This window comes from Caretta caretta, chromosome 1 (genome assembly GCF_965140235.1).
Source record: "Caretta caretta isolate rCarCar2 chromosome 1, rCarCar1.hap1, whole genome shotgun sequence".
Lineage (NCBI taxonomy): Eukaryota > Metazoa > Chordata > Testudines > Cheloniidae > Caretta > Caretta caretta.
Genome location: NC_134206.1, coordinates 80,491,347 through 80,515,327, shown reverse-complemented (window position 1 = coordinate 80,515,327; position 23,981 = coordinate 80,491,347). Strand labels below are relative to the sequence as shown.

Below are 23,981 nucleotides of genomic sequence, written 5' to 3'. Positions count from 1 at the left end.
CTCCCCCGCAAACTTGAAAATGACTGGATTATTTTACAGCATTTTAAAATTAAGTTTATAGCATAGATTTTAGAGCTTAACTGAAGTTGTCTGTACCCAAGCAACATCGCACCCATGTTCATGAGGTGTTAACATTTGAGGATTTGTATTCCCAACATTAAGTAGTTTTGTCCTATATAAAAAAAGTTATAAAAAAGTGTCAAAGCCACTTTTTCAGCTTCAATGACTAATTTATATCTTGTTTATAAAGTTAATGTCAGAGTTAATTTTCTGTTGACACAAAACATGCAAAGTACAATGTTACCAACTCTTGTGATTTTATTAGAAAAGTTTTGCAATATTTGGTATTTCTCTTAAAGCCCCAGCTCCATGTGCTTACAGGAGAATCTCAGTTTTCACTAAAAAATGAAGTTACCAGACCTCCTTGGCTACGGAGAAAAGCTTGAAAATATGACCTAAGGCACCCTAATGGCTCAGAAACCTAATGGGAAATAAAAAACCGCAACTAAAAGAAAAAAAATCTCCTTTTTAATCCAGTCATGATTTTTGAACATTTGAGGCTGGCAACTTTCGTTCTAGTGTAGATTTTACATGAAATAAAGAAAATATTAAAATGGTTGAAAAATCAAACAACTTGAAACATTCTCTCAAGGTATTATGTTCGTAAAATGAACAAAATTAAAAAAATGGAATACCTCAGTCTGACCTTCATGGGCACTGGATTCATGAGTAACACGAATAGCCTGAAATTAGAAAACATGTTTAATTAGACTTCAAACAAAAAAAATCATTTCCTAAAATAGCAGGTGTTTAAGGACTCACTGTACTTTCTTCATTTTAACTTGTAGGTTATGGAAGTCTACATCAAAGTAGAGGAAAGTTGTGCTATATACTATATGGTATGATTTTTTAGGATTGTAACTATTAGAAATATTGATTAGACATTAACTAACCTCAAGATATCTCAATTTTTTAAAAAAGACAGTATTTTAAAAGTGTTTTAAGAGTTTTTTAAAACTGTAATGCTGTTTCATGCAAAGTTAAAATCAAACAACAGTTGTTAAAGTCATCCACGTGTTAGTGAGATTACTAATTCCCCACTAGTAGCAAGCAACATTTACAATAAAGCATTTATGTCTTAATCTAGCAAAGCACTTCAGCACGTGCTTAACTTTAAACACGTGAGCAACCCCATTTACAACAATGGGACTATTTAAGCACATCAGTGTTTGCTGGATCAGGCTTAGATGCAAGACTATTCCTGCTAACAATTCTACTATATTTAAAAGAAAGAAAAAAAAAAACAACAAAAAAAGATACTAACTTCATAGGTTTCTAAATATTTGGCTCTCTCTTCAGGACTCATAGGTAACGAATCTTCCAGGAATTTTTTCAATGTAGAATCTGATTCTTAAAAATAAATAAATAAAAATTAATAAATCATTCAATTCCTCTTACTGTTCTACGCAACTTAGAAAATTAGATGAAAACTGAAAGGTTACAACATAAGGAACAATTCTGATTTGTATTATTTCTTCTTTACTTTTCCTCTGGGCTAATATTAAACATTACATTGTCAAAAAGCTTGTACACAAGGCATACAGTGTATTTACATCCAGACAGGAGACTTAAGCCTATAATGCAACACATTCTGTTCCACTACATACAATGACAAAACAATTTAAAGTCACCAGACTCTTATTATGGTGTGAAATATTAATATGGTATCTACTACTTTGAATTTGGAGTTCCATTTTATTCATTTAACTATATGCTGTATTACTATCCTTTGTATTACTAAAAATTCTTAATGACTGCCAACTAACAAAAGTCTGTGTTGTATTGATGTTGTATAATTAAGACAAGACGACTAATGGTGAATTTCTACTTGTCTTTTAAAGACTTTTCAAGTAGAGTCAACACTATGAAAAGTACTGTGCCACCTACCCTCCAAAAAATAATATTCAGTATATTAAGAGAAAAGATTTACCAAAGTTCATTTTATCTCTGTTGTTTGCAATAGCATGAATAAGTCCAATTGTTCCACAAGCATTGTTGATAGTTTGCTTCATGAAATATACTGATGATCTGATATTTTGTCCCTGGGCTTTTATTCTCTCTTCCTCTTCTGTTCTGAATGTTTCATACTGGAAAAGAAAATCAAAAGTGTCTTGCATGTAGAACAATTACAGTGAACTATTTCAAATTTCCTGTCCAAAAACAAAAGCTCCATTAAAATTTTAATAGTAGTTTGAAACAGAAGGAAGCAGAACCGAATAAGTAAGGGATTGCAACCTTTATTCACATGACCAATCTCATTGATGTACCTGAGATTATTCGCTTGTATAAATCTGTGAGATCAAATCCTAAATCAGTATCTTGTCACCAGCTAAACATCAGTGTCTTTTATCCAATATTCTAAAACACTTAACTTGTTGTGCCATCTAGTGCTATGTCAAGAATGTTCAAAAATGAAGATTGATAAGCTAGGCTCACTTTTAGAGAAACAGTCCCCTCTACCACAGCCTCCTTTGTCTCCCTGCAATCCGACAAAAGGCCTTGAAGAAGGTAACGGAAGTTTTACATCTATGGCAAGCAAAGTGGAGTACAATAAATAACTGCGCTAAAAGGGGGAAAAAAATGAAGCATTGTAGAGGCTCCAGTATATAGTCTTAACCTTTTCCAGAAAAAGTTGAGTCATTTATATGTTTTTGAGTGGTACTGATAACTTTGCAAATGGGCCTTTTGACACCATAAGAAGATGACAAACTGAACAGAATAAACAAAATTATTCCAGGGCACACAGTTTGGCTGTGTAATCTGACAATTACAATATGAATACATATATAAATTTAGTAACAGGGTCTACTGGTGAGGGAAGCATCCTGGGGTGGCACAAGGGGATTCCAGAGTTTGTCAACTACACTAGTGACCTTTCGGATAAAGAAGGTAGCCAATAAGGAGTGAAGAAATGGTTTCAGGAAGGAAGGATATCCAGACCATTGCTTCTGCCATTTAGAGTTTGATGATAGAGCTCCTGGATACTGGGTAGACTCCCCTCTGTAGGGAACCATTGGAAGTCTCAGGCCTGGTCTACACTACGAGTTTGTGTCGGATTTAGCAGCGTTAAATCGAATTAACCCTGCATCTGTCCACACAACTAAGCCATTTTTTTTTTGACATAAAGAGCTCTTAAAACAGATTTCTGTACTCCTCCCCAATGAAGGGATTAGCACTGAAATCGACATTGCCGTTTCAAATTAGGGTTAGCATGGATGCAATTCGAAGGTATTGGCCTCCAGGAGCTATCCCACAGTGCACCATTGTGACCGCTCTGGACAGCACTCTGAACTCGGATGCACTGGCCAGGTGTACAGGAAAAGCCCCTGGAACTTCTGAATCTCATTTCCTGTTTGGCCGGTCGAGCTCATCAGCACAGGTGACCATGCAGTCCCAGAATCGAAAAAGAGCTCCAGCATGGACCGAACGGGAGGTACTGGATCTGACTGATGTATGGGGAGAGGAATCCGTGCTATCAGAACTATGTTCCAAAAGATGAAATGCCAAAATATTTCAAAAAATCTCCGAGGCCATGAGGGACAGATGCTACAGCAGGGATCCAACACAGTGCTGTATGAAACTTAAGGAGCTCAGACAAGCTCGTACCAGAAAACCAATTAATCGAACGGACACTCCAGGACAGAGCCCCAGACATGCTGCTTCTACTATGAGCTGCATGCAATTTTAGGGGGGGCTGCCACCACTACCCCACCCCGTCCGTGGACTCCGATGATGGGGTACTCTCCGCCATGCCTGAGGATTTTGCGGATGGGGAAGATGAGGAGGATGAGCTTGAGGAGATCACACAGCACACCATTCTCCCAGACAGCCAGGATCTTTTTATCACCCTGACTGAAAAACCCTACCAACCCAATGAAGCCGGAGAAGGGACCTCTGGTGAGTGTACCTTTTAAAATACAATACATGTTATAAAAGCAAGCGTTTTTTAATGATTAATTAGCCCTGAGGAGTTGGGATGCATTCGTGGCCAGTACAGCTACTGGAAAAGTCTGTTAACGTGTCTGGGGAATGGAGCGGAAATCGTCCAGGGACATCTCCATGAAGCTCTCCTGGAGGTACTCTAAAAGCCTTTGAAGAAGGTTTCTGGGGAGAGCAGCCTTATTACGTCCTCCATGGTAGGACACTTTACCACGCTATGCTAGTAGCAAGTAATCTGGTATCATTGTATGACAAAGCCTAGCAGCGTACAGTCCCGGTGTGTGCTGGCATTCAAGCAACATCTGTTCTTTATCTCTCTGTGTTATCCTCAGGAAAGTGATATGGTTTATGGTAACCTGGTTGAAATAGAGGAATTTAATTAAGGGGACATTCAGAGGTGGCCGTTCCTACTGGGCTGTTTGCCTGTGGCTGAAAAGATATCCTCCCAGCAGTTAGCCACGCGGTGAGGGGCGGGGGGCATTGGCACTGAGCTGTTGGCATTTGGCTAGCAGGGATCTTCCCGGATACCAGCCATGTGGTGGGGTGAGAGGTAAAACATCATCCCAGAGAATTGGATGGGCATGGGGGTTAGTTTGGTTTCTGCTATACTGCACGTTAACAGCAAAACCGCAGCACTAAATGGCCAACTCAACGTGCTTTGCTTGGTATGGGAGAGGAGGGCACTGCTGTTACGAAGGTTGCAGAAGCCTAAAGACTATGGCTTACCGTGGCCTCCTGCAAGCCGAATTCTGTTGCCCGGCACTGCGTGTGTGATCTCTAACACCAAAGCTACAGGCACTCAATATAAGATGCAAAATGCAATCTTGTACCAAAAATCACATGTGCTATGTAATGTGAATAATGTTGTTCACCGTGAAAGAGTATAGCCATTGTTCTGTAAAACGTATCTTTTTAAATACTTCACTCCTTTTTTTCCTCCAGCAGCTGCAAATGTTTCAAGCCTCCCTCCTCCACCCCAAAGGCTATCTCAGATGAGGTGGTGAAAAAAAATGCACGTGTGATGAAATGTTCTCTGAGCTCATGCAGTCATCTGGCACTGACAGCTCAGCAGAATGTGTGGAGGGACACAATAGTAAAGTACAGGAAAGTGGCTGATGAACGTGAGGAGAGGTGGCGGCAGGAATATCAGAGGAGGCATGAGGCAATGCTGGGGCTACTGCGGGATCAAACAGACATGCTCTAGCATCTGGTGGAGGTTCAAGAATGGCAGCAGGATCACAGACTGCCACTGCAGCCCCTGTTTAACCGACCTCCCTCCTCCCCAAGTTCCACAGCCTCCTTACCCAGATGCCCAAGAACGTGGAGGGGTGGGAAAAGCTCCGCGCATCCAACCACTCCACCCCAGTGGACAGCCCAAGCAACAGAAGACTGTCATTCAAGAAGTTTTAAAGTGGCCTTTTCCTTCCCGCCTACTCTCCTCCCACACACCACCTGGTCTACCTATCTCCCTGTTTTATAATCAATTAATAAAGAATACATGTTTTTTAAACTATAGTGACTTTATTTCCTTTGCAAGCAAGCTGTGATCGAAGGGGGGAGGGCGGGTGGCTTACAGGGAATTTAGAGGCAACCAAGGGGGCAGGTTTTCATCAAGAAGAAACAAACAGAACTGTCACACAGTACCCTGGCCAGTCATGAAACTAGTTTTCAAAGCTTCTCTGATGTGCAGCGCTCCCTGCTGTGCTCTTCTAACCGCCCTGGTATCTGGCTGCGCATATTCAGCAGCCAGGCGATTTGCCTCAACCTCCCACCCTGCCATAAACATCTCCCCCTTACTCTCTCAGAGATTGTGGAGCACACAGCAAGCAGCAATAACAATGGGAATATTGGTTTTGCTGAGGTCTGAGCGAGTCAGTAAATTGCGCCAGCGACCCTTTAAACGTCCAAATGCACACTCTACCACCATTTTCCACTTGCTCAGCCTATAGTTGACCAGTTCCTTACTACTGTCCAGGGTGCCTGTGTACGGCTTCATGAGCCAGGGCATTAAGGGGTAGGCTGTCCCAAGATAGGGATATGCGTTCCGTCTATAGCCCCACCATTGTTAGGGAATCCCATTGCAGCAAAGCCATCTAATATGACCTGCACATTTTCCAGAGTCACTACCTTTGATAGCAGCAGCTCAATGATTGCGTTGGCTACTTGCATCACAGCAACCCCCACACTAGATTTGCCCACTCCAAATTGATTACTGACTGACCGGTAGCTGTCTGGCATTGCAAGTTTCCACAGGGCTATTGCCACTAGCTTGTGAACTGTGAGGGCTGCTCTCATCTTGGTATTCTTGTGCTTCAGGACAGGGGAAAGCAAGTCACAAAGTTCCATGAAAGTGCCCTTACGCAAGCGAAAGTTTCGGAGCCACTGAGAATCATCCCAAACCTGCAATGCTATGAGGTCCCACCACTCTGTACTTGTTTCCCGTGCCTAGAATCGGCGTTCCACGGCATGAGCCTGCCCAGTAACACCATGATCTCCAAATTGCTGGGGACCATGGTTTTAGAGAAATCTGTGTTCATGTCCTCATCACCGCGCTGCCGTCGCCTCCTCACCTGGTTTTTCAGGTGCTGGTTCGGCATGAACTGCACGATAATGCGCGAGCTGTTGACAATGGTCATAACTGCTGCGGTGAGCTGAACGGGCTCCAGGCTTGCCGTGCTATGGCGTCTGCTGGGGCAATCCAGGGAAAAGGGTGCAAAATGATTGTCTGCTGTTGCTTTCACGGAGGGAGGGAGGGAGGATTGACTGATGACATTTACCCAAAACCACCCGCAACAAATTTTTGGCCCCATCAGGCATTGGGAGCTCAGCCCAGAATTCCAATGGGCAGTGGGAACAGCGGGAACTGTGGGATAGCTACCCACAGTACACCGCTCGGAATGTCGATGCTTGCCACGGTAATGTGGACACACACCGCCGAATTAATGTGCTTAGTGTGGACGCATGCACTTGACTTTATACAATCTGTTCCTAAAAATCGACTTCTGTAAAATCAGAGTACTTTCATAGTGTAGACCCAGCCTTAGTTCAAGGTCTGCTGGGGTTTGTAGGTCACTCTACCAAAGCTGGCTGGGAAATGATATAAGCAGCTTCCTTCCGTTCAGAAGGAAAGACATGGTGGGAGGGAACTGGAGCTGCTGAGAGCCTCTCAGCGACAACGAAGCAAATTCTGGGTCTCAGTACAAGTTCCCGGATTTCTGCTGAAGAGAAGCTACCTTTAGGAGCAAAAGCTTGTTTTGCTTTGAAAATACTCTACAACGATGGAATTGGGAGGGTTTTTTGCTGATGTTCAGCCCACTATACACACATACACACACACACACACACACAACTGTATTGTTTCATTTCTTTGGTGTGATCTAGTCTGCTGCGGAGAAGTTTACCAATAAATAAGTATAAAAGAAACACAGTGCTTTTACAAACAACTGGAAAAACAAATAAACCAGAAACAGCTGCTTGCAAGTAGAACAGAGTAGGCAGGTTTTCAGATAGACAATCTGGACTACAAGAATGAAGGTATGTCCTGATTTTAAGTCTTTCCACCTTTTCAATATGCTGCCCTAATGACTGATTTTTATCAGTCAGCACAGCAAACCTGAAAGCACTAGACAGCTGGTTTTGTCAATTATAGAACATTCCATTCTCTTATCTACTGCTGGAATGTTGTTCTCTCTGGAAATACGATGCTTCCCTCCTTTAACTTCTTCGTTAATCACAGAAATAAAAAGGGTTGCAATAAATAATAGTTATAAATCTCTAAGCAAATAACCGTATCTGCTTTATACATGTGCCTAAAATGCTCTATTGTGCACTTTTTTACAGCAATGCTGCTGCAAAAAATCCATTACATTTCTTTAACCAGAACACTACAAAAATGTATTTATGGGATTAAAAAATTACTTGTTGGTACAATGAACTAGCAATACTACTACTAAGGCATATTCAATTTCTGGGCACTATTACTCACTGAACTGGCCAGCAGAGGTTAGGGGTATTACAAACTACAGTCAGGTTGGCCTTCAGGAAGGAAAGAATGCCTGCTCTGCTGTAAGCATTCCAGACTACCGGGCAAACTATGCAGCACTAAATTGTGAGGCCTCAAGGAGGCACATTAACAGTTCTAAACAGCGGCTTATTCAGTCCCCCTCTGTCAAAGGGCTAGTACTGATGTAAGGGCTCAAGATTGAGAGATGTGGAAGTATCAGAAAATAAGGAAATGATATGCCAGCAACAAGAAGCACCCATTTGGGAAAGCAGAATGGCTCAGAAAGGAGTCACACTAATTACACTAGTTACATAACTAGTATTTCCCACATCTGGGAGCTGAGCATTCCCACATCTAGTTACAACAGTTATGTTAAAGACTACTGAAACCCTCATAATGAACAGCTATGAAACTAATGAACTAGAACAGATAAAAACAGCAGTTCTGAAGTACGTGTTTATGATCTCATTGTTAACTATCAACAGGATCGTTCAGACAGAAGTCCATAGGTGCTGGAACTAGGGGTGCTGCCGCATACCTGGCTTGCAGTGGCTTCCGTTATATACAGGGTTTACAGTTTGGTTCAATGGCTCTCAGCACCCCCCCATTAAACAAATTGTTCCAGCAACCCTGCAGAAGTCATCTGCTTCTTTCACTTCTATAGCTAGAAAAGTATTCCTGTGAGCTCCTGGCCCAACATTTTCCTCATAATGCAAATCTTACATCAATTCATGACTAGCAACTTATTTTTGTGGCAACTTCTTCACTTTTATTACATAGTTCCAGTCATTCAGAATGCCTTATCGATGAGAAAAGTTGTGTGTTAAGAGGACAAGAAAAAATGGACACTTCTGTTTGAGATGTTAACAGCGTCATTAAAATTTTATCACCGGTGATACTATGGCAAGATTTCTATATAACTGACGTGTCAGTATAAATCACATGCTACAACAGAAAAATGGAGCAGCCCCTCTCACTCCAAGAAGAGATAAATATAGATATGTTTAAGTACATACATTTCCGGTCAAATATGCAATTGCATGAGATGTACTCAGTAACTTGAGAATGTCACAGATTCAAAATATTTAAAGCAATCGTTAAGATATTTAAAAAATTGTCTCCAACATATGCTCACTCTAGAGTCTATATTTACATGTTGAGTGATAAGTGCATAGCCTGGAATGGGGATTGGGGAAAGATATACACTTTAACCCCTCTTGACAAAAAACACAAATCAAAAACAAAGATTATCCCCAATTCTGCCTCAGTTACAAACATGCCCAATCTGTCCAAGAAATGAAAGCTATGTTGGAGCTACAGGCTTCTCTAGACAGTGATTAAAGCTCGGACTGCATTATGATACTACAAAATCAATACACGTTTTATAAATGGCTGTTTGATATTTTCCACATTTTCCATATCCCTTCTTACCACTTTGTTCATGCCTTTATGTGATATAAATATTAAAACAGCAAAAATAAATATTGCCGTTCCATTAAGAGAAGATATCAAAATCCTTTAAATTATCATTCACATCTATCACTGACTGAGAGCAACATCAGATATCCTTTGTTTATAGATTTATTTTTAATACTTTTTCAATTGTGCAGTTTTGTTTAATAATCTTATTTGACAAGAACAGAATGTATCACAAACCAGAGGAACTTTGAAGAAAGTTTGTTGTTTTTTTTAAGTCTCACTGATGTAAAGAATTACAGATTTCATATTATATATGATAGGGCATTTTGACTGATCTGCCGATCTTTAATTACTAAGTATCAATAGTAAATATTTACCTTTTCTGTTACTGGGAAGAGCAGTAGCACTGCACAGACAGGTCTTGGCACCATGCTAAGTAGTTCTGGATCCATACCATACACATCTACAAATTGCCAGTCAGGATGTATACCTAACTGTTTGAGAAACTAGTAAGGAAAAGAAAAAGGCACAGTATTAAACAGATTTGTTCATAAATAATCCACCAGAAGCACGTTTGTTCACCTGTGAAGTTAAATACACTTTTTGTGCAGATCAAGATATTTGAGAGGGAAACAGGAAGATGAAGTAAGGTTAAATTGTCATGACTGACAAACTGAAAAAGTGTAACGCTTTGCTAATCTACTTGAGGAGCCATTGTTACAGCATAAACAGTTTTAACTATATTTAAATGCCATATGGGGAGGGGGGAGTGGATGTTCAAGTCAACAATTTTTCAAGTTGTATTTTAGTCACTGAGACAAGTAAGATCCCAGAGGAGCACATGGATCTGTAATAGATGAAAGCTGAGTGCATGGATTTAAGAAAAAAAATCCCTGCCCTCACATGTATTTTTAAAAGTATACCATATTGAGTGTTAATAGGCACGTAACTCATTTAGTCACTTGACTTGAGCAATCTGACCCCTAAGAGGACCTTCTTCACTAAAGAGATTAATGGTTGAGCATTTTACAGAGTACACTTTAGAGGTGTTCTTTTGCAAGAAGGATGATATATAATAAAAATAACCCTATGACACCCAGCATAAAGTACCCATTTTACCTAGATAGAGATTAATGAAAGCTAGGCCATAACTATGCAGTTTATATAGTTCTCAGTTTGTTTCTTCAGAGCTATTCACTAAATTCTAGATCAGTGGTATTCAACCTTTCCCATGCCAGGACCACACGTTACAACAGCAAAAAGCTTTTGGATCATGAACTACCACTTGTCTAGCCATTAAAAAAAAATGGAAGCTGAACCTGCCTCTAACAGGGGTTCATGGCCTTCCAGTTGAGAACCTTAGATCATTCCCCTTCACGCGAACAGATCTCCCTTTAAAGTTGTTCATCACATACTAAGGCTATGTCTATACTACAGCTCTTACAGCAGAACAGCTGTACCACTACAGCTGTGCTGCTATAAGTTCTCGAGTGTAGCCGCTCCTTGCCGGCAGGAGAGAGTTCTCCTAATTAAACCACCCCCAATGAGCAGTGTTAGCTATGTCAGAAAAAGAGCCTTTCCTACCAACATAGCACTGTCCACACCAGCACTTTTGTTGGGGAAATTTGCGTCATTTAGGAATGTTTTTTCACATCTCTGACTAAACAACTACTTTTGTTGGTAAAACTTGTCAGACACAGCCTAAAATAACTATCTTCTACTCCTCAAATATGGAGGATTTCAGAACCTACACACAACCATCTAACAATTTTGAAATATTTGCCATTCTGATTGACAGTTTTGTTAGATGTCAAGAAAAGAGATTATTAGATGAATTTGATCAAATCACAGTTCAGAAACAATTGTTACTATGACAGATGAAACATAGCAACTTTGTTCTGCCTTATTTTATTCTAAGCAAAGCACTGTGAGATGCCAGTGCCCTATCTTAGAACACTCCTTCCACAGTCTAGAAAAGTAGTGTATTTAACTTTCGAACCTGCATTGTTGTCCCCTAGCATATGCAGGGGCTACATGGTTTCCATGTAGGTTATGGATTTTCAACCTTCCTACAGGTCTGCCCCTAATCTAAAAAGAAATCTTATTCAACTGGCTGCAGTCTCAGGATGCAGGAGAAGGGGAAGGGCAGCCAATAATAGCCCCTGCACTTGGTGAGGGACAATCTGGTCACTCATATTATGGGCAGGCTAATGCTTCTCCCTCCCCTGCTGAAAGGCTGGAGAACTCATATCCTGAGAGCTGGCTGGTGAGCAGATGCAGCTCTGCAACTCCTGCTGTAGCTCTCAAAACTGCTAACTCAGGCCTGGGAGGACCACCAAGGAGGTGTTTTGAAAAGCTTAATAGAACTCTCCCCACACAGTTGTTTAAAGGTGAGGATTTGTGTTGGTTTCTTTGGGGGTTGGTGGGGTGTTTTGGAATGACATGATAATGCAAGTAGAGAAGGAAGGAAGGGGGAGACAAAATTAAAAACATCTCTCAGCCCTCTCCTCCCTAGCATGGTGCCCCCACTGTACACACATATTTATGCAAATTTATTTACATTAACTAACAGGTAGGTACACTTATGTAGATTTATTCAAATCTGACCTAATTTTTTTGCTCAAGGATGTTGGCTGGGATGTTTACATTCAAGAGTACCCCCCCTCCCCCCCAAAAAAAGTATGAGTATTTGATTACTGTAGTCCTTTCTTGACAATTTGAAATAAAGAAGAAAACAATTAAAATACTGATTAAAATTAGTCTTGCATTGGATGAGAGGCATGGTGGCTGTCCATCATAGGAAGCCCAGGGTACCAATTACCAATGTTTGAAGATATAAAAAGAGATTGTTAGCCCTTGTTGAAACAGAGTGCACAAGACTACATGTATTTGTGAGGTGGTATGGGAGGAAGTAAGGAAGGAAAAGCAATGAAATACTTCCAACCATATTTAGTTTATTACATTTTCTTTTAACAGCTGTGATTTATCCCCACTGTTTTGGGAAGCTTAGACACTTAGCCATTTTAAACATTTTATTCCCAATATTCTTACTTGCTATCTCACAGTGCAGAACAGTTAGCCAACACTCTCATAATAAGTTAAGTGGTGATCCGATTCAGTGTTAAAGGAAGTATAAAAGAATCTAGACATAGTGGATCGATTAAAGTAAAAATTATTTAAATAACTGATTTTAATCCATGATTTAAATCAACAATCAGCAAGCCTTGGTTTAAATAATCAATTTTAGTCCTATTTTGCATTTGGATGTTTTAGTTATTACTTTCCTAAAGAAAGGGTGATTCTCATTGGTTGGTAATCTTTAAAGCATCATTTTAAACTACTTGATTTGCAATTACCTCTAGCCTCTACTCTGAATTTGGTATTTTTTTTAAACCAGGAGAATAGTGTGTATTTATACACATGTTTAAAGCAATTATATAGTTTATGTACATTTAAGATTCTTAATTCTTACATTTTAATTCTGTTAGAAAGTGATGCATGATGTATTTTTATTTACTAGATTAATAATCTGTGTCAATCTTTATTTGGATGAAATCGGAATTCAATGTGCAAAAACAGAATTAAAAATATAATTAAACTACCTTAAAATGTGCTGGATAAGAATGGTAAATTTCTTATATTATAATTTCCTTTCTGCTAGCTGAATCTCCCACAATTCTAATACACAAGGGCCATTCTCCTCCTGTCTGGTTTCTGGAGACAGTTCAAAGCTGTAACACAGCCTGTGCTACCCTCACACCCTTCTCCAGCCTGCTGCCACATGATTCATTCCAAAGCTGTGTACAAACTCATACAATATGATTAGTAACAACAGCTTCCATGCCAACCCATAAATTATGTACAGTAGACTATGGCCTACAACAGGGATGGGCAAACTATGGCCCAGGGGTGGCATTCGGCTCTTCAAATGTTTTAATCCGGCCCTCAAACTCCAGCCAGGGAGTGGGGTTGGGGGCTTGCCCTGCTTTGCGTGCGCCGTGGCTCCGCATGGCTCCTGGAAGCAGCCGATATGTCCCCCCTCCGGCTCCTACATGTAGGGGCAGCCAGGGGGCTCTACATGCTGCCCCTGCCCCAAACACCACCCCCGCAACTCCCATTGTCTGGGAACAGAGGCCAATGGGAGCTGCAGGGATGGGGCAGCACACAAAGCCACATAGCCATGTCACTGTGTAGAAGCCAGAGGAGGGACATGCCGCTGCTTCCAGGAGCTGCTTGAGGTAAGTGCTGCCTGGAGCCTGCACTCCTAATTCCTTCCCATGCCCCAACCCCTCGGTCCCAGCACCCTTCTGCACCCCCAATCCCTCATATCCAGCCCCACCCCAGAACTCACAGCCCCCGCCGGAGCCCTCACCCCCCACACACACACTCCAACCCCCTTCCCCAGCCTGGAACCCCCTCCCGCACCCTGAACTCCTAATTTCTGGCCTCTCCCCAGAGCCTGCACCCCCAGCCAGAGCCCTCACCTCCTCCTGCACCCCAGCCCTCAATTTTGTGAGCATTCACGGCCATCATACAATTTCCATACCCAGATGTGGCCCTCAGGCCAAAAAGTTTGCCCACCCCTGGCCTACAAGCAGAACTACCAAAATTAAGTACTATCCCTTGGCTAGGAAGACATTCAGGGAGGGAAGAATTGCGGGAGACACTGCTAGCAGAGTGGAAACGATCAGGTAAGAAACTTACCATTCTGCATTTCAGCGTCTCCCACAATTCTGATATGTATGGGAAGTAGCAAACAGTGAACAGACATAAGGAGGAATAAGAAAAACAGAATGAAATAGGGAAGACCTCCTCGAGTTAATTGCCCAAAATGACCACCAACCATTCTGCATTTCAGCGTCTCCCACAATTCTGATATGTATGGGAAGTAGCAAACAGTGAACAGACATAAGGAGGAATAAGAAAAACAGAATGAAATAGGGAAGACCTCCTCGAGTTAATTGCCCAAAATGACCACCACTTGCAGCACCTTTCTGCCAAAGGAGGCCTCTGGAGAGGACAGATAGTCCACTCTATAGCATCTAGTAAAGGTGTTAAGTGATCACCATATTGCTGTCCTACAGTTTCGTAGTGGAAGCACAACCGCTGTCTGCCCACAAAGTTGCCATAGATTTTGTGGAGTGTGCCTTGATGCTGCGTGGAACAGGCACACCTGACACTTTATATGCCTCTATGTCACTGATCCATCTATGTTACTGATAGCTTGGATACCCTGAGCCTTTAGCACTTCAAATGAAAGGAGACAAACAAGGAGCCCAGTCTTGTTGATTTTAGTGCACTTGAAACAGATCTTTAATACTCTGAACACCCAAAGTTTGCCACAGCTTTTCTACTGGGTGATTTGGCTTTGGACAGAAGGAATGGAAGGTGCTCTCCCATGAGGTATAGAAAGATGAATTCACCTCAGACAAGAATCTTGTCTGAGTTCAGCACCTGGTTTGGAACCAGTACCTGATGTTTCAGCAAATAGTTCCATACTTTCAAGAGAAAGGCCTGGTGGTGCCTGATATGGGACTTTGACTAGGGGGTGATTCCTATACACAAAAATCAGGAGGCCCAGCAGCTGTAGATACTTAACTATGTAACAGCGTGACACAGCCAGACCTATAGACTCTGGATTCAAACTAAAGCCTACAAAAAGGATGGGTGAGATGGAAGACTTTGAAGGGTAACATTATGTTGCCAACATGGGCATGCACCGATGCCCTTCCAACAGAGACCCAGCTCTTTCTTGTGCCCGGTTTTCCTGGCCAGTTAGCCGCCACAAGCTATGAACCCAAGCCACGAACTCAAGCTACATTCAGGACTGGTAACTATACAGCAGCTGCAGAACCTGTGTGTATGAACGAACATGTGAATAAATGTGAAACTGAATGAAATGTTATAGCTGTAACTGACTGCCAACTATGATTCTTTTTGTATTCACAATAAATGTGACATTTTGTCTTATCCCCTCTAATAAGATCCTGCTGGTTTTTATTTTATTGGTATAACAATCTAACCTGCAGACTCTCAGTGTGGAGGAAATCACAAGCAAGCACAGACCCAGCAGAATGGCTCCTTCTTGCTCTCCTTTCCCAGCACAGGAGTTGGGGCGAGGGAGGTTCTATGTCCAGCTAATCCCTGGCAGTTGTAACAACACTTTGAGGCTGTTACCAACTACCATAAATTACAGCTGCCCTGAGGCTGCTCTATATTGAGTTTTGGGACTGGCATGATGACTCCAAGATTGAAAATTAGGGCATAAAGTTAATGTAAAGCCACATATTCCTCACCACCACCCTTCTGTCAAGCACAGAAGGGCTGTCTCAATAATCTAGACCACCACGTATAATGGACCTGGTGCTGTTCAGCCTACCTTTCCAAATAAGCGGTCAACGGGCTGTGTTATTTACCATGTACTATAAAAACATGCAGCACCTACAGCTCCTTTCATCCAAGAAATTTAGAGCAGTAAAAAATACCATCTCCTCTGCCTTGCTACAATGTAATCGGTACAGTAAGCAGTCTCACTTGTTTGTACTAGGGAGACAATGGCTTTTCATTATACTGTATACCATTCACTAAGATGAGTGCTAGTTTTGCATGAGAGTCAGACTGTTTTAGTGTAGTCATATCTGTAAGACAGACTGTTGAACAACTAAGTGAAAACAAGGAACTAGAAACAAAAAGGTAAGTGAAAGCAAAAAAAGCAGAACAAAAGTCAGAATGTTAAGCATGCAAGAGAGACTACTGCTACATTACTGCAGAAGCTTCAAAGGCAAATGAATTCATACTTAGCAGAATGAGTTAACATTTCAATTACTTCAGATGGATCAGTTTCCTAAAAGATTCATTCTAAACTCTGCCACAAACTGTGAGGGATTGTGAAATAGTCACCTTCAGAAACTTAAAGTGACAGTAGTGGAAGGAACATCTAGTCAAAACAATTTGTGCCTTATTTCCAGTCTGAATTTGTCTAGCTTCAACTTCCAGCCATTGGAATTTGTTCTGCCTCCTCCATTCTTACACACAGATCTAGAGGAAGGATAATTCAGGGGTAGACAAAGAATGGTCCAACAGTAAAGGTGCTGCCTCAAACTCAGGAGACCCAGGCTTAAATCCCTGCTCTACAACAGACTTCCCATGTGACCTTGGGCAAGTCACTTGAAAATCCCACTAGATGTTTATCTGCATCTTTAGTCACGTAAGTACCTTAAAAAAATCTGACCCTCAGTCTCATTACCTCAGTTCTCCATCTGCAAAATGGGGTTAGCAGTACGTTCCTACCTCACAGGGGTATTCTAAAAATAAATGCATTTAATGTTGTGAGGCACATAAATACTATAGCATAAGTATCTAAGAGATACACCAATACTTTTTTTGTTGGCATCTATTAGGGAAGTAGTCAAGAGCTTAAGTTAAGAAAGTGGCATACTAATGTATTATAAGGGGTTTATTTGATAAATACAGTAACCCAACTGCACAAGAAGGATATCTCTTATGAAGTGTTTCTGGAGACAGGAGGGTGGGGGAGAAGAAATGTAGGAACTCTGAATAGGTTTACAAAAATCAAACGTGAATTATTCTTATTTACTGTAGAGTTTGGGTAGTTTTTTTTTTTTTAAAGCATTACTTAATATCTTCAGAAGGACATCAATGTGTATTTATCTATATTTCTTAAGATTTTTTATGGTCACCCATCACTGTAGTATAAGAGTTTCTTCCATGTAAAAATCATAGCAATAACCAAATCTCTAGTGAACTTCATGGAGTCTCTGGCACTCCTTTTGGGATAAGAATCTCTAAATGGGGTAGGGTTTTTTGTTTTTATCTTCATTTTTTAAATTTTTTCGGGGCTTACTGGGTCTGAGAGTCAGTGCTACAATAATTATTTTTATGGTGGAAAGGCCTTTTTCACAGGGGAGGGGTTTCTAAAGCAAATGAAGCATTTCCTAAAGATGCTCAGACCCTGAATTTGTCTGATCAACTCTCCATTTGTTCTATAACTGGATCCCCTCAATCACAAATACTTTGTCCCCAAGTCCCATGAACTTGGTCTGGGGCGTTGTGATCTGTAACGTCCCAGAGGAGCACAGCTTGTGCAGTGGTTCATAAATAGGAATTCAGTCTTTAACGCAGCTGGCACTTGATCCACTGATTGCTTTGAAAATTAGGAGCAAGGCCTTCAACTAACATTGGAAACTGACTGAGAGCCAGTGAACATAAGCATCACATGGTCACAGAAGCCTAGACCACAGAGAAGACAAATTGGAGGAGGATTGGGCCAAAAGAAATCTGATGAGGTTCAACAAGGACAAGTGCAGAGTTCTGCACTTAGGAAGGAAGAATCCCATGCATCGCTACAGGCTGGGAAGAAGGACCTGGAGATTACAGTGGACGAGAAGCTGGACATGAGTCAGCAGTGTGCCCTCGTTGCCAAGAAAGCCAACGGCATATTGGGCTGTATAAGTAGGAGCATTGCCAGCAGATCGAGGGACTTGATTATTCCCCTCTATTCGGCACTGGTGAGGCCACACCTGGAGTACTGCGTTCAGTTTTGGTCCCCCGACTACAGAAGGGATGTGGACAAATTGGAGAGAGTCCAGCAGAGGGCAACAGACATGATTAGGGGGCTGGGCCACATGACTTACGAGGAGAGGCTGAGGGAACTGGGGTTATTTAATCTGCAGAAGAGAAGAGTGATGGGGGATTTCATAGTAGCCTTCAATTACCTGAAGGGGGGTTCCAAACAGGATGGAGCTTGGCTGTTCTCAGTAGTGGCAGATGACAGAACAAGAAGCAATGGTCTCAAGTTGCAGTGTGGGAGGTCTATGTTGGATATTAGGAAACACTATTTCATGAGGAGGGTGGTGAAGCACTGCAATGGGTTACCTAGGGAGGTGGTGGAATCTCCATCCTTAGAGGTTTTTAAGGCCTGGCTTGACAAAGCCTTGGTTGGGATGATTTAGTTGGTGTTGGTCCTGCTATGAGCAGGGGATTGGACTAGATGACCTCCTGAGGTCTCTTCCAACCCCAATATTCTATGATAAGAAGGGTAGCTGTATTGTGTATCAGCTGTCATCTGTGTATCATATACACTCAGCTTCAGATGCAAAGAATTACAATAATCCAGCCTGGATGTCACAAATGTATGGATCACTGTGGCCACGTCACTGTCTGGAAAGAACGGGAAAAGTTTCCTGGCAAGCTGTAGGTAAAAGAAAGAACTTTTGATACCGATACTACCTACTCATCCAAATTTAGAAAGGAGTCAAACGGGAACTTTAGCATTCATACCACTTTGATGAACAGGGGCTGCATGTCTTCAATGGAAGGTGACGATAACTTTTTTCCCTTTCTAGACAGCATCACTTCCATCTTGCCGTGGTTCAGCTTGAGCCAGCTGTTCTCATCCAAGAGTGGTAGGTTTTCTAACGTTTTAGTTGTGGTGGTGATAGCAATAGTTTAGAATAAGATCCCTAAATTTCTATGAACTGGTAGCTGGAAGGGACCTTAAGAGGTCACTGTGACATTACACCCCATATTTTTCATAGTAATATTATTGTGATATAAGTATGGAATAATTATGATGTATTTTGTGCAAGATAAGGAATCTGAGATATCATAGAAAAGGTTATGATTTACTGAATATGATTATCCTACTTGTATGCATGTATCATTATGGTATCTGAAGTTTGGAATATTGTCGATATATCTATTACAAATGTGTTTACACCTGGGGAATGCCCACTAGGCAAAAGACTGTCAGGCTCTGTATACAACATTACTGGCTGGCTGGCAAGGGCCCATTCAAGTCAATGGACTATTAGGAAGAACAATAGGTCTAAGGAGCTAATTTCCCACCAGGGAGCCTTTCTGAGGATGCTACAAACAGCCACAGAGTCATGGCTGCTATGACACTACAGGGGCATGTGACCAGATCACCTGGTACTGGACTCCACCTTGGAATACCAGTGTTTTTAGCACTGAAAGGCATGGGAGCCATGCTTAGAGACAAAGGGTTCCCACCATATGCAAAAGCTATTTAAGGCAGGGGAGTGCCATCATCATGGTTCTTCACTGACTCCCCGCCCCAAAAAGACTCTTGGAAACACCTGAGGAACAAGGACTTGAACTGAGAGGAAGTGCTGGATTCAGGCTAACAGGGAATTTTAGCCTGTGAATTTTTATGGATTTTTTAAGATGCAAGAAAGTGCAGCTTTCCCCTTAAGAGTCTGCAGCCTCCTTGAACCAATAATTAGGGAGAGAATTTGCTACTCCTATCCAATCTCTTTAGTTATATTAAGCCGAAATTGTGTTTTTGTTTATTTGCTAGGTAATATGCTTTGATCTGTTTGCTATCCCTTATAACTTAAAATCTATCCTTTGTAGCTAATAAATTTGTTTTTGCTTTATCACAAACCGGTGTGTAGGAGTCATAACTTGGGGCAAAAAGCTGTTGTATATTTCCTTTCCGCATTGAGGGAGGGGGAAAATTTCATGAGCTTATGCTGTACAGGTCTTTGTGCAGCGCAAGACAGTGTAATTTTGGGTTTACACTCCAGAAGGGGGTGCTCTTGAGCAGCTGGGCAGTTCCTTAGCTGTAGCCTCCCTTTACAGAGCTGATCACAGAGCCTGTAAGTACTGCAGCTGGGTGTGTCCCTACCGGTGTTTATGCTGGTGAAAGAGCAACCTTGGAGAGCTTGACAATTTATCACAGCAACACAGGGTGAGAGGGAGCCCAGACTGGTGGATTGGGGGGGGAGGAGGGAGGGGGCTCAGTGATACCCCAGTTCCAGGTGGCACCCCAGAGGGAACTGGTCACAGTCACCTAGTCCATTCATCCCCCCATCTCATCGCTCAGGCAGGACTAAGCATACCTAGTCCTCCCCATTCTTAACTCCTCTAATTACAAGGATTCCACCACATCCCTAGATAACCTGTTCCTGTGCTTAACTAACCTTGTGGTTAGAAAGTTTTCAGAATATCTAACCTAAACCTTTGTTGCTGCAAATTAAGCTGATTACTTCTTGTCCTATGCTCGGTGAACACTCAGAACAATTAATCACCATCCTCTTTACAACAAGCTTTAGATATTTGAAGACTTAAATCCCTTGCCACAGTTCAGGACAATTGTACCTGTATTTCCTCTCAAGTGGTTCAGAAAGGACACCCACTCTCACTTTCCAGGACCCCAGCCATGGTCTTTCTGGGTGGAGACCCATGTCTCTCTCCCTTCTTAGCATGGTATTCCCAGGTTACACAGTTCCCTGCTTCACTGTATAATTCCCAGTACAAACAGGTTGCCTAAGAACTCCTGTTTGCTGTCTCTTCAGAGATACAGAGTGACTGGCAACAGATATAAGTTACTATGCAGCACTTCCTACGCAAGCACACTTTATTCTTTAGGTCAGTCATTTCCAAACTTGTTCCACCGCTTGTGCAGGGAAAGCCCCTGGCAGGGCAGGCTGGTTTGTTTACCTGCCGCGTCCGCAGGTTTGGCCGATCGCGGCTCCCAGTGGCCACGGTTCGCTGCTCCAGGCCAATGGGAGCTGCTGGAAGCGGTGGCCAGTACGTCCCACACACCACACAACACTAACCCAGGAACCTATCCTTGCAACAAAGCCCATTGCCAACTGTGTCCACATATCTATTCAGGGGACACCATCATGGGGCCTAATCACATCAGCCACACTATCAGAAGCTCGTTCACCTGCACATCTACCAATGTGATATATGCCATAATGTGCCAGCAATGCCCCTCTGCCATGTACATTGGCCAAACTGGACAGGCTCTACATAAAAGAATAAATGGACACAAATCAGACGTCAAGAATTATAACATTCAAAAACCAGTCGGAGAACACTTCAATCTCTTTGGTCACTCGACTACAGACCTAAAAGTGGTAATTCAACAAAAATTCTTCAGTGGAAAATACAGCTCCCCACTGAATGCATCCGATGAAGTGATGTAGCTCACGAAAGCTTATGCTCTAATAAATTTGTTAGTCTCTAAGGTGCCACAAGTACTCCTTTTCTTTTTGCAAATACAGACTAACATGGCTGCTACTCGGATACTGAAAAGAAAGTTTTCTTTCCCCCTTCTCACCTTATTCCAACTCAAAACTCATCAAAAATAAAGGAAATTTATCTAGCAGGAGTCCTGAAAACAAGCTAACAAGATTAATAATGCAAGATAGGATTGGCACATTCGAGTTGTAGCTTGTTTTTGTTATTCCTCCCTACTTAATGAATTTCTGTTTCAACTAGAATAAAGAGCAGCTGAATGGCAAGTAAACCTCCCTTCTCAGCTAAGAGAAAGGAGAAGAGCACTTCAAGTGGGAAGTATGTATCCTCCATCATCATCCACAGCTCATAGATCTCCCCTGCCTATAAAGTAATCAAAAACAAGGTGGTTTAAAACAAAGCTATGTATACCACCAATATTTTAAATTTTGAAAGTCCTAAAAGAAAGTTCAAGTTGAGTGCTCTTCCGTTGATTACAAAGGAAAACAGGCATCTCCATTAGTCTTCACATGGAAGAAATTCATTTTCAGACATTGCTAGTTTTTTTAAAAGCCAAATTAAGTGCAAAAGCCAAATTAAGTGTTTAATACAAGATGGCATAATTCTGACATTTTGAAAAATGTCATTAATTTTCCCTCAGTTTCATCCTATCACTGTTAGTTAGTCCCAAGCTATACCATGGTAAGTTTCTCTTTTGCTTCTAATTATTATAGTTATGAGTTGTTAAAAATTAATAACAAGCTTCTTTTGTCTTATTTTCACCTTTTTCTTTCTCACTGGAAAGTAACCAGATACTTAACTTGGATGTCAAAAGGACTATTCAGTCCAGCTATCCAGTTTATATATTACAAAATCTGAAATAAATTTAGCTGTAAGATTCCAGAAGCATAGGGGGAAAAGCAGAGAACATGTGGTACACTCTTAGACATTTTAGTTTAAAATTATTTTTAATTTCGTCAAGTCATTGTACTGAAATGAAAGCACTGGCATAGAAACTGCTGAATTAACCTGAAAAAATGATCTAGTAGCCACCTTCCCTGTCCTGCATCTCCCAACAAATTAATTTCATTATCATGGAATTTCTTAAAATAAACATTCTACACACATAAAGAGCAAGGTACATGATCAACTAAGGGCACACAATGCATTATTTCACAGAGTAATAGTACTTCAGCATCCCGCTAATTTTAAAAATGTGATTCTGGTCTGAAAAAGTCAAGCTATGTTTTCTGGCTCAAACACCATCATTAGCAGCAAAAGATGTATACAGACCAAATGATGCCTTTGCCAAGACTATTGCTTTTATTAAGGAATTCACAGCTGAAACTAAGGGCTACACAGGTGGCTTTACAAACAGAACATAGCCAGTCATTCTACTGATGCATGAGGTAGAACAGAGCTCACTTTAGCTGTGCTGGTTCTACAAGAGAAACCAGAGTAAAAAGACAAACCAAAAACTTATTTCTGACACTAAAATGAGCAAATATGACTGAACAAGAAGCAAGGTACAGATACATTGTTTGAAATAATGCCATTTTCACATACATTTTTCAGAGCAAAACACGACTACGTCTCCAGTTCTGTAATTGGATCTACATGGGTGAGCTCTTGGACTCTACATGAGTACAGAAGTGCACATCCAACCAAGCCCAGAATTAGGACCCAAATATGTACACTGATGTATAAACAGTGGGAAACACCCTCATAATTAATTCACTTCTTCCACATTTTAAAAAAACTCTGTCTTACTTGCACTCTTAGGACTGTCACACAGAAAAAAAATGTTTGCACTTCTTCAGAAACTCAAATGGGCTATAGGAGGCCCTATGAAAAGGGCGTGGGGGTAAAAGAGGCTTTGTTGGGGACAGTGAAGGGGGTATGGTCCCTTAATTACAGGGAAGCGAGAGAAGTTGGGTGTGATGGTAAAGGGTGTGGTGGAGGGGGAAGGGGCTGGGTATTATATGAAACAAAGCTGCTCACCTGGTTAATGACCTGAAAAGAAAACAGAAAAAAAGAGAGTAAGTTGTCACACCAGCCCAGCTACAGGCACCAAAGTCCCCTCGGTGCCCGGTCATCACCCCCTCCCCATAGCCCCAGACCCTCACCCTCACCCCAGCCATCGTCTCCTCCCTCGCCCATAGCCCCCCGCCTGTCACCCGACCACGTAGCCCCCTCCCCCTATTGTCTCCCAGTCCCCCGGTCACTTCCCCCAGCTCTTCCCCCTTATACTCCCCCTCTCCCCAGTCACTCCCTTCCCCCCGCCTCAAGCACTCACGTCGGGATTGGCCTCCAGGGGCAGCCAGCGGTGCGGCTCCATGCTGCGGGCTCTGGGCGCTTCCTTCTGCGGAGCTGCAGGACCGGGCACTGACAGCGCCTCACGCGCCTGCCGCCCCGCCCCGCCCCGGGACCGCACCACAGCGAGCGGGGAAGGAAAACATCAGCCTCCTCCTCCTCCCCCGGCTCCGGAGTGGGCGACGCCGGCCCAGGCCCTCTGCCCGGCGAGCGGGCGGACGCCGCGCCGGCCAGGCCG

General features: G+C 42.1%; 1 protein-coding gene across 1 annotated transcript in view; it reads right to left on the bottom strand.

Moving 5' to 3' along the window:
- The window catches only part of UCHL3 (ubiquitin C-terminal hydrolase L3), a 60,961-nt gene extending 37,506 nt beyond the window's left edge, over positions 1-23,455 (bottom strand). The window contains exons 1-5 of the mRNA XM_075129043.1: positions 23,432-23,455; positions 9,799-9,927; positions 1,991-2,147; positions 1,325-1,410; positions 696-743 (exon numbers count right to left, since the gene is read on the bottom strand). Coding sequence (XP_074985144.1) covers positions 696-743; positions 1,325-1,410; positions 1,991-2,147; positions 9,799-9,873 — 366 coding nt within the window. The 5' untranslated portion in view covers positions 9,874-9,927; positions 23,432-23,455. The remainder of the gene's footprint in view (positions 1-695; positions 744-1,324; positions 1,411-1,990; positions 2,148-9,798; positions 9,928-23,431) is intronic.
- Between the last annotated feature and the right edge of the window lie 526 nt (positions 23,456-23,981).